At 47.5% G+C, this 16,856-nt stretch overlaps 1 protein-coding gene across 8 annotated transcripts in view; it reads right to left on the bottom strand.

Moving 5' to 3' along the window:
* dock10 (dedicator of cytokinesis 10) overlaps positions 1 to 16,856 on the bottom strand; it is a 90,855-nt gene that overhangs the window by 13,961 nt on the left and 60,038 nt on the right. For 6 of the 8 annotated variants that reach the window (XM_034292436.1, XM_034292410.1, XM_034292462.1 and 3 more), the window contains exons 14-38: positions 16,339 to 16,421; positions 16,093 to 16,215; positions 15,745 to 15,824; positions 15,391 to 15,578; positions 14,918 to 14,983; positions 14,738 to 14,830; positions 14,175 to 14,298; positions 13,846 to 13,967; positions 13,636 to 13,719; positions 12,286 to 12,378; positions 12,017 to 12,135; positions 11,353 to 11,422; positions 8,493 to 8,606; positions 8,283 to 8,354; positions 7,635 to 7,781; positions 6,793 to 6,876; positions 6,597 to 6,693; positions 6,429 to 6,461; positions 5,642 to 5,820; positions 4,676 to 4,792; positions 3,856 to 4,095; positions 3,531 to 3,645; positions 3,241 to 3,307; positions 2,715 to 2,762; positions 301 to 405 (exon numbers count right to left, since the gene is read on the bottom strand). In XM_034292436.1, coding sequence (XP_034148327.1) covers positions 301 to 405; positions 2,715 to 2,762; positions 3,241 to 3,307; positions 3,531 to 3,645; positions 3,856 to 4,095; positions 4,676 to 4,792; positions 5,642 to 5,820; positions 6,429 to 6,461; positions 6,597 to 6,693; positions 6,793 to 6,876; positions 7,635 to 7,781; positions 8,283 to 8,354; positions 8,493 to 8,606; positions 11,353 to 11,422; positions 12,017 to 12,135; positions 12,286 to 12,378; positions 13,636 to 13,719; positions 13,846 to 13,967; positions 14,175 to 14,298; positions 14,738 to 14,830; positions 14,918 to 14,983; positions 15,391 to 15,578; positions 15,745 to 15,824; positions 16,093 to 16,215; positions 16,339 to 16,421 — 2,663 coding nt within the window. The remainder of the gene's footprint in view (positions 1 to 300; positions 406 to 2,714; positions 2,763 to 3,240; positions 3,308 to 3,530; positions 3,646 to 3,855; positions 4,096 to 4,675; positions 4,793 to 5,641; positions 5,821 to 6,428; positions 6,462 to 6,596; positions 6,694 to 6,792; positions 6,877 to 7,634; positions 7,782 to 8,282; positions 8,355 to 8,492; positions 8,607 to 11,352; positions 11,423 to 12,016; positions 12,136 to 12,285; positions 12,379 to 13,635; positions 13,720 to 13,845; positions 13,968 to 14,174; positions 14,299 to 14,737; positions 14,831 to 14,917; positions 14,984 to 15,390; positions 15,579 to 15,744; positions 15,825 to 16,092; positions 16,216 to 16,338; positions 16,422 to 16,856) is intronic. The other 2 variants (XM_034292490.1, XM_034292504.1) reach the window with 2 other exon arrangements.

Below are 16,856 nucleotides of genomic sequence, written 5' to 3'. Positions count from 1 at the left end.
AAACCACACTGTACTGACTAGGACATCATCATCATCATCACGAAGCGGTCCTTTACATTCCCAGGCTGGTGAGGCACAGCTCGGCTCCGTAGTGTGAAGAAGATAGAGTACGTGTGGACGTCGGGTGCAGCTCCTGGGTGAAGTTTCCCCCTGGGTACGGATCTAGGATCTACCCCAACCGCAAGCATGAGCTGGGGGCGGTATGGGGAACGTGCAAGAACAGACCCAAGACCAGTATCTAGGGGTCAACTTCACTCGGCTCCCCGTGTGGAGGGCCCCTGGTGGCCTCGGTGTGTTTACCATTGAGGGAGGATGCCTGAGGAAGACTGGCTGGAATGGTTAGAGCCCTTCAAGGTGCCATTGTTCTGGGTGGCCTGGGCCAGCTTTACTGCAGCCGCTAGCTTCCTGTTCAACAATGACACCAGCATTAAGACACCCCCCCCAATTGTCGACATCATCATCATCATCATCATCATCGGCCTCTTCGTTGCAAGTCAAGCGTCAGGGTGTGTATTTGTCAAGCGTCTCAGAGTGAGCAGCGGATTATAACGGATCTGAATGTAGACGTGAAGGGTCAGACGTTCGACCGGTACTCCTGCTCTGAGAGGCTTGGCGAATACGGTCCCGGGTCAGACAAAGCCATGAAGCCGAGCAGAAAAAGAAGGGGGTCATTTCAGTAAGGGACGCAGTCGCATTGACATAGCAAGGTTAGATTTTCTTCTCCAGTGTTAATTAAATGTTGGCTTTAGGTGTGAGACATGTTCCAAGCGCTATATAGAGTATTAGTTGGGAGCAAGGGTGAAAGAGCTTTAATAAATCCAACCTAGTTTGCATGATTGAATACAGAAGCTGTAGTACATGGCGACAGAGAGACTAAGACACCGTCCCAGATGGCATCCTATTCCCTACATAGTACTCTACTTTTGACCAAAGCCCTATGTGTCCTCTTAGTCTTCATGGGGCCTGGTCTAAAATAGGGCGCATTGCAGGGAATAGATTGGCATTGTGGACTTAAGATTAAGATGCAAAGAGATCAACTAAGCCAATGCCTAATCGGCCCAGCTAACGTTATCTCAATGAGCAATAGTCCGTGTGCTAACAGGGCTACAAAAACAGACCGCTGAGCAGTGGATGGATGGGTGAATGAATGGATAGAGGGATGATTGGGGAGGAGGGACAGAGAGCATTATAGTCATCATGCTAGTCATCAAGATCATTCGCGTAAATATTGCAGCAGCAAAGCCATGCCATAACCACACACAAACACACACACGCGCACACAGACAAACACACACACACACTCTACATTGTCAGTTTTACATTTAAACTTTGTTGCACCGTCCTAATCACCATGCAGTGAGGTAATGCATGCATGTGCAGTCTCACAGACAGACCATAAACACATCAATACATGAAGCACAGAAGAAACAGACACGCACGCACGCACTCCATGTAAACTGTGTTTTAACATGTAATATCTGTGTTTAGCAACGTGTGTTTAACGCGCTATATCCATAATACAAACACAACTGTATAAAGAAGACGGTTTGGATCATATGCCCCAAATGGCCTTCTTCTATCTTTGTAGTGCACTACTTTTGACGAGGGCCTGTACAGGGAAGTGCCGTTTGGGACGCGGGCAGTGTTTTGTGCGTCAGTGTTTCTCTAGAGACACGGGCAGGAGGAGGTAAAGACAGGAAGAAAAAACCACTGAGGCACAACTGAAACAGAATAAGTTATAGGACCGTCTCGGTGAAACCTTCAAACAGATCTGCCGATTCACGGACTTCAAGTCATCGGCACACTTAAAAAAAAAAAAAAAAAAAAAAGAGTGAAAAAAAAACCCCCATCAAAGGGCTAGGCGTCACGCCTCAGAGAACGAGACAGACAGAATGAGAGAGAGGAGGAACGAGAAAGAGAGGGAGAAAAAGACGATGTATTTCAATCCCCGAATAACTTCTCTGATTAAGGTTGCATGTTAAGGGCTGGCCCTAGACAAAGTGAATGTAGTGCACTATAAGACCTGGGTGCCATTTGGGACGTCCCCCAGCCCCTGCCTCTTTACAGCTAAACACATCACATTCCCAGCCTGCTACTGGCACAGACAAAGAGACTAAGAAGAAAAAAGAAATGTCTTCTTCACATGAGGAGGAAACAAGGCCTCAGTAAATTAGCTGGGAGGAATTAAGATCCAGGCAGAGAGAACGCCTGACTGAGGAAGCCAATGGCCCTGCTCCAAGCTCCACGTACACACAGACAGACACACACACGTACAGACAGACACACACGTACACACACATACACACGTAGACACACACACAGGTACACACACATACGTACCCAGACACACACACGTACACACAAAGACAGACACACACACGTACAGACAGACACACACACACGTACACACACAGACAGACAAACACACATACGTACACTCACACACATACGTACACACACACACACACGTGTTTGTGTGGACAGGCCGTTATGTAAAATGTACTGTGTGTGTGTGTGTGTGGAAGGAATGAAGGTGTCGTGAGTGTCTGTGTGCGTGTGTGTTTGTGCACATAAACTGCTGTCATCATGATTTGCATTTAACCATCCCACACACTAAACATTTACTATACAGAACACACAAACACGCACGCACAACGCACGCACACTCTGTCAACAGGCCGCACAGGGTGCAGAGCAGAAGCACTGACACCAACCTGGCGATGTGGCGCTTCCCAAGGAACCTAAAGTGTTGAAGACACAGCCTGCATAGGGGAAGAAGAGTGTGTATTACAGTGTGCTGAGAATTACAGTGTGCTGAGAATTTGTGTGTGATGAGAATTTGTGTGTGTTCGTGTTCAGAGTTTAACGGTTGTTAAAATAACAGTCGCTCCAGCACAGAGAGGAAATGGTGGATTCACAGCAGAATGAATAGAGGATGGAGGGGAACAAAATCTCTCCCTCAAGAATATTTCATGACCACCATATTATAGCCTCTCTCTTTTATCGTTCTCACTTGTTCCCCTTTACTAGCTCTCCAATAATTCTGTTCCAACTCCCCACCTCCATCCTCCTCTCCCCACCTCCATCCTCCTCTCCCCACCTCCATCCTCCTCTCCCCACCTCCATCCTCCTCTCCCCACCTCCAGCCAAAGCACAGTGAATCAGGGCTATTTCATCCGTCACTATTTGTCCATGCACACGTGAACAGAGGCAGCTAGTGTTAAAGCAGAGAAAACTCACTCCAGGATGTTGAAGAAGTCAGAGATCTCCTGGTGAACGGCTCGGTGCCAGTAGGAAACCATAACCTCTGCAAATTCAAGAAAGACAAAGTTGTCAATATAAGCACACCAACCCACAGGACTACGTTGTGCCAGATTGTGAAGTAATAATATCCTGTTAGCCAGATACGTCTTTAGAGTACTGGCAGCAACGCTACTGTGGTGTGTATGGGCTAAAGTCCGGCACTGAAGGGGTTACCCACACAAAACAAACGTTGAATTACAGGATCTCTGTGGAGTCAGCTGTCTCACCTTCAGATATAGTCTTCATAATGTGGAGGAAACACATGAGCAGACTGCGAGTCTCGGCCTGGTCCAGCTTGTCAAAGCGAGATCCAAAGCCAATCAGAGACTGAGGACGGGCAAACTGAAGGAGACAGAGAGAGGGACAGAGACAGCGTGAGAGAGACAGAGAGAAGGACGGAAACAGCATGAGAGAGACAGAGAGAGGGACGGAGACAGTGTGATAGAGACAGAGAAAGATAAATATATTTTAAGCAGTTTTTTAAAGCAGCACATTGTCTTCACAAAATTGCATTGGACACTGCAGCTCAGTGAATGTTGTTGTTTTTATCACCTTTTCACAACCGTCCATCTTCTCACTGTTCCGGTCACCGTTGCTAGGGTTGGACTCTATGCTGATCAGAGAACCCCGTGAGTCGGCATGGTTACCTGTGGATACGGCCAGCGTGGAGAAGGCTGTGATGGAATTGAGCACTTCTTTGGAGAAGGAGGCATCCACCGAGTTACCATGGCGGATGACGTGGGGCACCTGAGCCACCACTCCCCCTCCCACACTCAAGTCATCTCGAGAACCCTGGGTCGGGGTCAGAGGTCACAGTAACTCAAAAAGGCCCGAGAGACACATTAAATAATTCCACCCCCAGACCAGAGGCAAACAGCTCGACGTGACACTGGCGAACAGGATATTAGACTTTAAACACAACTCGAACTAAGAACTTTCAACCGACTAAGGACTCCTCCAGAGAGTATGCCTGGGTTAGAGCCGGATTACCTGCCAATAACAAATATATAAACTTTAAATGGCTCTCCCTGAGGCATGGCATAAATAAATGGGAACTGTAAATGCAGGTTTTAAAGATAAATGACAGTTTCCTGTGTTGTAAAAATACTATTAGCAACCGGGCCTGGGTATGTTTTTATTCCTGCCCCCCTCCCCCCTCCCTCCCTCCCTCCCCCCCTCCCTCCGGGGTGGGCTGGTACGGGACACACATGACCCTGAAGGAGGTCCATAGTGGAGCGCCAAACTTTGACATCATTATTAAAGTGGTTTGTTGACATTTTCCTTGGAATTCAGTGCAATGGAAGGCTACAGGCTGCAGCTGGTCTGGCCTGCAGTCGGGTCACGGCTCCAGGGTTGCTGCCAACGCTCTTACTTGGTCACTGGAGGTGAAGTAGATGGGGAACAGGTCTCGGAGGAAGAAGCGAGGCATGTTGTCCAGGATGAGGCCATACAGAGGCAAGTAGAGGGACGCTATCCTCGCCTGCTTCTCCTGCAGAACATTGGTGTAGAAGGAGAGGATGTCACACAGGGAAGGAAGACAGGAAGCACCTCACAAAGGGACAGAGGAAGTCAGGCGGTGAGAAAAAACGGCAGTGAAAACCGTCAGTAAGAGACAGAGACAGGGAGTGATAGCGCCTGAAAGGACTACAGAGACTAACTGTCATGGGATTTAAACTGTCTGTGATTGAGATGGAGACAGAAGTAAAAATCTGTCAACAGCTGTACAGTGTTGGGTTTGGCGGGCTCCTAATCTCATATGGGATCTGTCTGTCTGGGACCACGTCCTAAACCACATTCTTCCCTCCAGGGGCCACTACAATAGACCAGAGCTGGACCAGGCATTTCCCTGGGCTCAGGTCAAAGCTAGTTTACTGTCCGGGAAATAGGGTGCCATTTGGGACGCAGCCTGGAACCATCCCAGCATCCATCCCTCCCTCCTCCTCTCCTGGGTGCTCCGAAGTCCCAGTGGGAATGCTGCACTGCTTAGCCTGCTTCCTGTACACAGGACTGGAGGGCAGGGAGTATTTCTGTGCCCTGTTTAATGATTTCCTGCTGTTTCCTGCCCTTTCAACACACCCATGCGATCCTTCACACACAGCCCAATATCTGTGAGAAAACCTTGACCCTGCAAACACTCCTGAAGTGTACTGATGACAGACAAAATGCTAAAAGGGGACAAGGCTAGAACCGCTGTATGGTCCTACAGACATTACAGTCGTGAGGGTAAATCAGCATTCCAGCTGGCACACATAACAGTTGTCGTGCACTATCTTGGAAAGAGGCTGTGATCTCGGACCCAATCTGGGACGCGAGGCATGTCTGTGGCTTGCTGGCGGACCTTCATGGCGTAGCGGGAGTCCAGCGAGTGCTTGGCCATCAGGTTCTTGAGGCAGGCCAGGGCCAGGTGGCGCAGGTCCTGCTCGTCCTGCAACGCCAGGCCCAGTTCCCGTAGCAACAGGCCTGTTAGGAAGTGCTTCCTGCAGAACTCGCCTGTCAGGCTGTACTCTGGCATGTCCACTGGGGGTGGGGAGAGAGACAAGGGGGGGGGGGGGGGGACAGAGGGAGGGGACAGCTCAGTACCTCAGCAGCATCCATGTGTTTTTGCCGCTAAGTTACCATCTATCAACCTGAGACCAGAGAGCTTGTAGTTCATCCTCCTTCAGAGAGCCCATTGCATTCTAACTAGCACGCCATTCTAACTAGCACGCCATTCTAACTAGCACGTCATTCTAACTAGCACGTCATTCTAACTAGCACGCCATTCTAACTAGCACGCCATTCTAACTAGCACGCCATTCTAACTAGCACGTCATTCTAACTAGCACGTCATTCTAACTAGCACGTCATTCTAACTAGCACGCCATTCTAACTAGCACGCCATTCTAACTAGCACGTCATTCTAACTAGCACGCCATTCTAAATAGCACGCCATTCTAACTAGCACGCCATTCTAACTAGCACGTCATTCTAACTAGCACGTCAACTACTCATACATTCACCACCACACTAAATGGTCAAAAATATGGTTCGCTTTTTCTAATCTTTATTAGATCCAGTGACAGTCCTACGTTAAAGAGCACCTGTAAGTGGAGAAACAAAATCACAAATAAAGGGCCAATAGTTACCCTGAGCAGTTTGAGTTTCCTGTGATGCGTTGTCTGAAATGGACAGGAATGACATGGACAGAGAGGAAAATGTTAAGTGGTTTCATGAATGAAGATGAATTCTGTGGTTTTAAAACCTAAGACGGACATTGAAATGGGTCCCTCTGAACCCTAGAGACGACCTCTGACCTGTGATGCGAGCAGAGGGGAGGGGCAGGCTCAGAGGGATGTAGTGCTCATGGTTGCACACCTCTCGCAGGAATTCAAACTTGAACTCACACAGCACCTGTCAGGAAGCATGTTGGGAGTCACAACCTGATTGGCTGAATAACATCTCCATTGCTCTCTATCTTATTTGTTTGTTAGTGTGTGTATGTGTAGTTACCTTGTTGTCGGTGGCTGTGATCATGTTCACGTAACTGCTGATCAACTTGAAGGTGAACCCCCGGTCCATGAGGGTGAAGCAACGCTGGAGGGAGGGAGGGGAAAGAGAAATGTGAGAAGGAAAGGGATGAATGTTTAGAGGAAGGGAAGAGGAACATGGGAGGAGACATGGGAGGGGTCATGGGAGGAGACATGGGAGGGAACATTTCATTGTTAAGGAAATCAATAACTACCATAACAGTAAATGGTGGCCAGGAGGACATATTTATTTATATATTTTATAATTGCATTGATTCAGTGAATACAGATGTGGAGCCCCAGGCAGGATTTCAGCTGGATGGCAACAGGTTACACAGCCAGATAAGTGCTAACATGTCTGTATAGGTGTGAGGTTTTCTGTGCTATGTGTATGTAAGGGTTCTGTGTTTTGTGTTCTGTGTGTATGTTTTGAGTATACTTCTGTGCTATGTGTATGTAACGGTTGTATGTTTTGAGTATACTTCTGTGCTATGTGTATGTAACGGTTCTGTGTTTTGTGTATGTTTTCTGTGCTGTGTGTATGTAACGGTTCTATGTTTTGAGTATACTTCTGTGCTATGTGTATGTAACGGTTCTATGTTTTGTGTATGTTTTCTGTGCTATGTGTATGTAACGGTTGTATGTTTTGAGTATACTTCTGTGCTATGTGTATGTAACGGTTGTATGTTTTGAGTATACTTCTGTGCTATGTGTATGTAACGGTTGTATGTTTTGAGTATACTTCTGTGCTATGTGTTTGTAATGGGTGGGTTTTCGGTGTCATGCGGGTATAGGGCCGATGCTTTTTGTGGTTGGGATCCCCACCTTGACAAAGGCTGCCACGGCCAGGTTGGCACTGCGAGTCTCCTCTGCCAGCTCCTTGTTCTTCCAGAAGATGTGGTCAGACACGGTCATCACCAGGCTCTCCAGACGACCCAGGTATGTTGAAGGGAACCTCTGTGATCGAGGGAGCTGAGGAAACACAACATACAGAATACCGGAGCATTTATAACAATTATGAATGTAAAAAAATAAATACACTGAAACTGTAGATTGTACTACTGATAGAACCATAGCCTTTGGCCAGGTTAGCTGCCAACAAATGCTTTGTGTAGCCATTAGTGAGCTTGTGACATCCTCCTATGGACAAGTAATCAGCAGTAAACAGCTCTGATTCTTGTTTGAGTGGTGCCCGTGTACTGGATATGATTCAGACCCAGACTCTTTCCTGTTTACTCCATTAGAGTCAAGAATGATGTTTTAAATTGGTAGTTGTGCGTTGCAGCAGGCTTATCGTGGGTATGAAAAGCATTTGGCTGCACTTATTTCGGCCAAAGGCTGTGCTACCAATTACTCGTAAGAAATATTATTCAAGAAAGCTGAAAGGGTGTCTGCACAGTATATTCAGCCACAATTATAGCACAAATATATCCACTATATGTTATTCTCTCTCATATCTGATATGGTCCTTACCTTGATTTTGTCTGAGTCCACTAGATCCTGAGCCATGGACTTGACGATGAGCTCAAAGAAGAACCAGGAAAACTGCAGCGAACACGGGTGAAAGGTCAAACGGGTTGGATCATCCCAGTCATGTTACAGTGCATAGATACAGTGTCATGTAAGATAGATAATCCTATCAAGACTTTTTAAAAGGTGGTGAGGACATCCATCGTGGCTCACCCTCAGGATGTTCCTGATCGTTGCCTGCTCATTGCTCTTCAGGTCAGAGGTCATACCCTTGGCCAGCTCCTCGTGGACTGTCCTGAAACCGTGTGACTCCGCCTTGAACACAAACTGACCACAGACAACACTGGCAATGAGACAGGTGCACAGAAAGAGAGACAGACACCCAGACAGACGAACAGAGACAGACACCCAGACAGACGACCAGAGACAGACACCCAGACAGACGACCAGAGACAGACACCCAGACAGACGAACAGAGACAGACACCCAGACAGACGACCAGAGACAGACACCCAGACAGACGACCAGAGACAGACACCCAGACAGATGACCAGAGACAGACACCCAGACAGACGAACAGAGACAGACACCCAGACAGACGAACAGAGACAGACACCCAGACAGACAAACAGAGACAGACACCCAGACAGACAAACAGAGACAGACACCCAGACAGACAAACAGAGACAGACACCCAGACAGACAAACAGAGACAGACACCCAGACAGACAAACAGAGACAGACACCCAGACAGACAAACAGAGACAGACACCCAGACAGACAAACAGAGACAGACACCCAGACAGACAAACAGAGACAGACACCCAGACAGACGACCAGAGACAGACAGGATGGCGTTGTGTATGCACAGAAAGAGGCATACTCTCTGCACTTCCAAGCAAACAGGAGACTCTACTCAGTTTATTTTTCTCTCTCACACATGCAACCAGCATCAAAAGAGCAAAACATGAAATGTGCATTTCTCAGCACTTAATTAAAAATACATAAACATTTAATAACACTGATTAATTTTGATGTAATTAGAGATACGAAGAAGAAGAAATAGATGCTGAGTAGGACAAAATGTGCAATAAATTATTCATCAAAAGTCTGTAATCCAATTTACTTTCCCCCAGCTCTTGAAATACATTGACATTTCTCCATCTGTACATTACGGGTGAACTTTAACCCTCCTTCTTCTTTCTAATGTTACACCCTGGCACACAAACCTCGTCATTAACGATGGTAGCCACGCACACCCACATGCAAACACACACACACACACACACACACACACACTAAACCTACACATACACACACGTGTCTGTGCACTCACATACTAATGTGAGAAACCCCCGGTTGAAAATTGCTTGCTGCTGGCCCCAGAGCAGCATGCCAATCAGTTGCCATAGTAACAGCGGTTCCATTACAGTGGCCCTCCCATTCTATCCTCTCCTCCTGTCCTCCCTCCCTCCCTCTCTTCTCCTCCACTGTCCTCCCACCCTCCCTCCCTCTTTTCTCCTCTACTGTCCTCCCATCCTCCCTCCCTCTCTTCTCCCGTCTCTCACCCACCTTCCATCCCTCCTCCTCTCCCTCCCTCTCTCATTTTCTGTCCTCCAAACCGCTCTCCCTACTCCGCTCCTGTCCTCCGACCCCCCCCCCTCCACTTCCTCCCTCATTTTCTGTCCTCCAAACCTCTCCCTACTCCACTCCTGTCCTCTGACCCTCCCTCCCCCTTTACTCGTCCTCTTACACTCCCTTCATTTCCCTTTCTGTCTCACTCTCCCTCCCTCCCTCTCTCCCTATCTTTGCCCCTCTCAAAGATAAATTGTAGTATTCTCTTTCTAGCCAACATGAAACAGCTCTTATGGTAAGATGGTTCTATTCTCTAATTCCCTTTCTCTCTCTCTCTCTCTTTTTCTTTCTCTCTCTCCCTTTTCTCCCAGTCTCTCTTAACAACCGTGCCTTGAATTTCTTATTAAAAGGCTCAGTGTCCTTGTTTGCCTTCCACCAGACAGCCCCTTCTCTCTTCCCCACAGCTCTGCCTGCCTCAGTGGGAGCTGAGAGCTGTGTGTGTTTGTGGCTGACTCTCTGTCAGTCTGTCTCCCTCCCCTCTCTCCCTCCTCACTCTCTCTCCCTCTCCCTCCCCTCTCTCCCTCCTCACTCTCTCTCCCTCTTCTCTCTGGGCATATGGCCATAGCTCCTAAGCCCTGCCCCTGCACTCACCCCACCCTAAAGCCCCCACCTCCTCACACCCCAAACCCTCACCACACCCTAAAACCTCCACCTCCTCACACCCCAAACCCTCACCACACCCTAAAACCTCCACCTCCTCACACACCAAATCCTCACCACACCCTAAAACCTCCACCTCCTCACACCCCAAACCCTCACCACACCCTAAAACCTCCACCTCCTCACACCCCAAACCCTCACCACACCCTAAAACCTCCACCTCCTCACACCCCAAACCCCCACCACACCCTAAAACCTCCACCTCCTCACACCCTAAACCCTCACCACACCCTAAAACCTCCACCTCCTCACACCCCAAACCCCCACCACACCCTAAAACCTCCACCTCCTCACACCCTAAACCCTCACTAAAACCTCCACCTCCTCACACCCCAAACCCTCACCACACCCTAAAACCTCCACCTCCTCACACCCCAAACCCTCACCACACCCTAAAACCTCCACCTCCTCACACCCCAAACCCTCACCACACCCTAAAACCTCCACCTCCTCACACCCCAAACCCCCACCACACCCTAAAACCTCCACCTCCTCACACCCTAAACCCTCACCACACCCTAAAACCTCCACCTCCTCACACCCCAAACCCCCACCACACCCTAAAACCTCCACCTCCTCACACCCTAAACCCTCACCACATCCTTAAGCCCAGCTCATTAATACATAAAACACCCCCCCCACACCACCACCCACCTCATCCAACCCCCCCCCCCCCCCCACCTCACCATGCTACGAATAGGTGCGCACACACACACACAACTCCCCACACACAGACGCAACACACACAGACGCGCAGCCATGGTAATTAGCAGCATACCTTTATGTAGGAGTGCAGGTAGTGGTCAAGGTTTTCTTCATGGCACTTGGCAACAATATGGATGAGCACCCTGGTGAACACAAGCCCACTGGGTGGTCACTCATCATTGCCTGGCAACACACTGCTAGTCACAAAAACATCCATCACCTGGCAACATACAGGTGCGTGCACTTCCCATTGTGGATTTTAAATGATAATTACTGTTGTTTGGAACTTGCTCTTGGCTGTGCCTACACCAAACCAATGTGTTTGAATTTAGGGGGAGTACCGCACACTTCAGGTGTAAAAATAGTTGATTAGGAGGTGTATAAATCCCCATCCCGTGGTACTGTCACAAACAAAACAATGTGATCACAATAATTTATTGTCATTATCTGGCAACATCCTTAATCTGGTAACATTTATAGTTAATCTGAAAACATGGCGACAGGAAGGCTGTTGTCAGCTAGAGAAACACTCCTTTGTCACATCATTTATCTACACCAAGTACAAATCAGGCCAGAGGAGAATATGATATATATTGTAGGTTGGCCAGACATATAACCCTTTGCATGTGTGCTAAATTTCCTTACGGAGTCAAACAGATGAATGGGAAAACCGTTATTTGGCAACGTTCAACTTGGCGTGCTTTCATGAGAGGGTTTCCTGCAGTGCCGCAACCTACCTGGTGGTGGTGGTAGTGACTTCGTCATTGTCGTTCTCGGTGAGGACCTTGAACAGCTGGTTAAAAAGAACTGGCAGGAAACGAATGATCACTGGAATCTTCTCCATGCTCAGTAAGCCCTGTGGGAGAGAGAAAGAGAGAGCGGGGGGAGAGAAGAGGGAGAGAGGGGGAGAAGGGGGAAAAACGACGTCAGTGGTTGAGTGTATAGTACGGGGGTAGAATGCAGAAGAGGTGAAGATCCTTCACGCCCTCCCTCCTTTTCTCCTGACCTTCAGGCAGTTGAGGAAGTTTGAGGTAGGTGGCTGGGATAGGTCCATCTCTCGTTTCTGGCACTGCTGGAAGAAGCGGTTCAGGTGGGGGTCCTGATAAGAGGGGGAAAAAAAGAGAGAGAAGAGAAGAAAGCAGTTGAAAAGGAAATAAGTGCAGAGAAGAAAAGCAGAGGAAAAGGAGAGAAGACGAGCAGACGAGAAGGGAGGAGTGGGTTAAAATTGTGGTGAAAACAACCATCACTGACTGACAGACTACAGACTGGTGAGAACTGCAAACCAAGTCACCATGCAATCATATGGAGTTGTCTTATAAAAGGGAGTACAAATATAGTAGGGAGTTGACAAAATATGTTTTTGTCTTGGCTAATAATAGGGAGTTGATTTATTAAAGGGAGTTCACTTATAACACAAAGTTTACTTGGCTTATAATAGGGAGTTCATTTATTATATGGAGTTGACTTGATTTACAGTATACTATGGGGTTGATTTATAATCTGGAGTTAACCTGTGGTAACGAGTTGATTTATAATCTGGAGTTAACCTGTGGTACAGAGTTGATTTATAATCTGGAGTTAACCTGTGGTACAGAGTTGATTTATAATCTGGAGTTAATCTTTGGTACAGAGTTGATTTATAAACAGAGTTGATTTATAATCTGGAGTTAATCTTTGGTACAGAGTTGATTTATAAACAGAGTTGATTTATAATCTGGAGTTAACCTGTGGTACAGAGTTGATTTATAATCTGGAGTTAACCTGTGGTACAGAGTTGATTTATAATCTGGAGTTAACCTTTGGTACAGAGTTGATTTATAAACAGAGTTGATTTATAATCTGGAGTTAACCTGTGGTACAGAGTTGATTTATAATCTGGAGTTAACCTGTGGTACAGAGTTGATTTATAATCTGGAGTTAACCTGTGGTACAGAGTTGATTTATAATCTGGAGTTAACCTTTGGTACAGAGTTGATTTATAAACAGAGTTGATTTATAATCTGGAGTTAACCTGTGGTACAGAGTTGATTTATAATCTGGAGTTAACCTGTGGTACAGAGTTGATTTATAATCTGGAGTTAACCTGTGGTACAGAGTTGATTTATAATCTGGAGTTAACCTGTAGTACAGAGTTGATTAATAATCTGGAGTTAACCTATAGTACAGAGTTGATTCATAATCTGGAGTTAACCTGTAGGACAGACTTGATTTATAATCTGGAGTTAACCTGTAGTACAGAGTTGATTTATAATCTGGAGTTAACCTGTAGTACAGAGTTGATTTATAATCTGGAGTTAACCTGTGGTACAGACTTGTGATGCTTCGAAGGCCTGGAAGAGTGAGGCGAGCCTGTTACCTGAGTGTAGACTGTGGAGACCACGTTGGTGGAGACCTTGAAAATGGCTTTCCCACCATCCACCCACTTCAGATCTGAGCCATTCTATGGGAGGACAAAAAGGAGTAGCCATGAGCCCCACAGAGATTTATGTTTCACCAAACCAAACATTCTATGTTAATATCTGCATCTCCTTTATTCCAACATGCTACAGCCCCTCCCATCCTCCACCTTGGTAGATCCAGGTTCCTTGATGAGCAAGTATCCAGGGGGAAGGGTACAGGACACAGGGATGCTGAACTCCTGGGAGGCCAGGCGACCTTCTCTGAGCAGAGGAAGCCACGAGTAGCCAACTAGGGACGCGCACACATGCAAACATACACAGGAACCCAGGCACGCACAATCGCACACGCAAACAACAAAACCAGGGGGGAAATTATTCAAATACGGTACAGAAGAACGGTATAAATGTCGGTATCCCATCCACTCCAAGACTATGAGGATCAGTCCACTAGCTGTTAACTACTACACTGCCGTACATACTGCCCATCCGCCATTACCTGGGGTCTCCAGGGCCTCCTTTTTCTTGGCGTTGGTCTTGGCGTTGATGTCACAGGTCACATGGTAGAAGGAAAAGAGCAGGTGGTGTTTCTCGTGGAGCTGGATGGGCAGTTCGATCTTCACCTGGGACACAGAGCATGACAACCTGAGGCCACTTTAAACAAACCACGGTAACCACCTGGTGTCATGGAGTTGGTTCCTCAGACGTTCCAGGTTGGTTCCTCAGCCGTTCCAGGTTGGAGTTTCCATTAGTTACAGGTCACCTCCCCAGATCCTAGCCCCAATTATTAGTGGAGGAAATGTACAACTGACCGCACATCAGCGTCCAGGGGAAAATTCAACCCTAACCCACATCGGGGACGTGTTTTACCTTGCGGTTCAGGACAATGAGCATTAGAGAGATTGGCTAAAGCGCAAACGAAACGCTCAATAAGAAAACAAAACCAACAAACTTTGACAAAAAGTGCATGGCAGAAAGTCCAAACACTTCACCCCTCGAATTTTCTCCCCACTTCCTTCTCTCTAGGGATATACCTTTTCAACCCACTCACTCAGCACTGACCTCATCATAGAAGTCTGGGTTCTGGGAGTGGTGAAGGACTGACGAACAGGCTGCTGTGGTGAAAACTGGACCGTCAGGCTTGCTGTATATGCACTAAGGCGACAACAAAAGAAAACACTGTAAAGAAAACACGAGTCAATGCAATCAGTGGTGGGGAATACACTGAAAAAAATACTGCACCTTCAAAGGCTTGGCCACTTCATCATCCGAACTTCGAAATTCCACGTAGACCGCAATATTACGGGCCTGTGAATGTAAACACTGTCGTTCAATTCGCAACGCATGGCTGAATCCACAAAGTGGTTCCGTACATATAAAGGAAGGCCTGGGTTGTGTCTCGTCTGGGTTTCCGTTTACTTCGCATTTAGCAGTAATCCAAATACCAGTATCAATACGACAACCACTGGCGTCAGACCAGGGGGGAAAAGGGGTACTAAGTATATAGGACCCTAACGTGTAGAAGGGCCCTCCAAAATGTTTGAAGTGGGGAGGGGCCTTCAGAGAACGCCTATGTACAGGGCCCCCCGAATTCTGTCCTGTACCCCTGACTACAGCACTAGTTTGTGTCAAACACATTGCGGTGTAATTTGGAGAATAAGCCAGACTCTGAGTTACAGCGTGTGGTTATTACAACATGAGCGGAGGTACAGCACCTTGGCAAAGCTCTTCTGGCTGTCATACTTGAGGTGTCTGGGGTACACATAGATGTGGTTCTTGTACACGCGGTATGGCTGTGTGAATTTGGTGGAGTCCTGGACAAACTCCTCCACCTCCACGGTGACCTGGTGCTGGCCGCAGCCCTCGAAGGGCCTGACGGGCACGTACGACGAGGTCACACAGTCTGCGGAAAGACACGCGGGCAAGCGGGTGAGAGGTCTGTGTATCAGAATGCGCCAAACACGGACGAGAGGAAGAGGAGGAGAGGGGGAAGAGCGACAGACAGAGAGAGGGAGGGAGAGGACAAGGTGGGTGAGGAGAGAGAGAGTTACTCTCGCTGTTGGACTTACTGGGATGTTCCATTGGGACACAGTCCACAGTGATGTCCAGGGTCCCTGGGATGGTCTGCAGTTTGCTGGTCTTTTCAGCCCTGCAGGAAGACAACCACTATGACTGGGCCCAAGAGTTGTGTAGACCAGGTCCTACATCCATGACAACCCCCGGAGACATCACCATGACTTCGACAGGGTCACCCTGCTATTATTATTATCATTCTACAGAATTCCAGCAACTCTCCCAAAATTTCTGGAGAAACCCGGAGAAACCTGGGTAAGCTACAGAATTTTGCTCCTACGGGACCTGGACAACATTAGGAACAGTGTGGCATCTGTGAGCTGCCCTGGGAGGTCCAGCCCTACCTTCTGTACTCAGACACCAGCTTGATGAGGTCTTCGGTGGAGATCTTACTGCTCTCCTGCTTAAAGAGGGGTGAGAAGCGAGACTCCCGGTCCACTGTTCCCTGATTGTCCTTGAACACAGACCTGAGACAGACCAACCAACACAGAGAAGACAAGAGCTTAGATTGTACAACGCTGTGACACGTTCATAGACCTGCTTGATGTGGTTCAACCACTAGATAATAAAAAATTAAAATAAATCCTCACCTAATAGACCACGCGAAAGGCATGCGGTATCTTCCCAGTTTACTACAGAACTGCTTGTTGGATTTCAGCATCTTTTGAACCGTCTTCAAAGAGACAGAAACACAGAGAAATAGTATACAGTATTTATAGACAGAAATGGAGACAGTCAGAGAGACAAAGAAATATCACATCAAAAAGGGACCCCATTGCTGCTATTTGTCAACAAGTTGCTGGAGAGTTTAAAAAAACACAAATGAACGCTCCTGGAACAGCATAAAGTCCATGTCAACAGGGGTGTCACGATCTTTGGCAGGAGGAGCAGCATTCCCGTCTGCTCATCCGCTTACCTTTCCACACTGCGGAATTCTGCGGAAGTGTCTTAAAAACATATTGGAACAAGGAACAACTTATTTCCAAACCATCCAACCTTCCCGTGTGAATAAGGGATGTGTAATGGAGCCTCACAAATCTCCCTGGAAATATCCTGCAAAGGTCTGTAACGGTTGTGCATACCGCTGCTTCAGTAAGACGCTCAGTTG

Source organism: Esox lucius, chromosome 1 (genome assembly GCF_011004845.1).
Source record: "Esox lucius isolate fEsoLuc1 chromosome 1, fEsoLuc1.pri, whole genome shotgun sequence".
Classification (NCBI taxonomy): Eukaryota; Metazoa; Chordata; class Actinopteri; order Esociformes; family Esocidae; genus Esox; species Esox lucius.
This window is presented reverse-complemented; position numbering and strand designations above follow the sequence as displayed.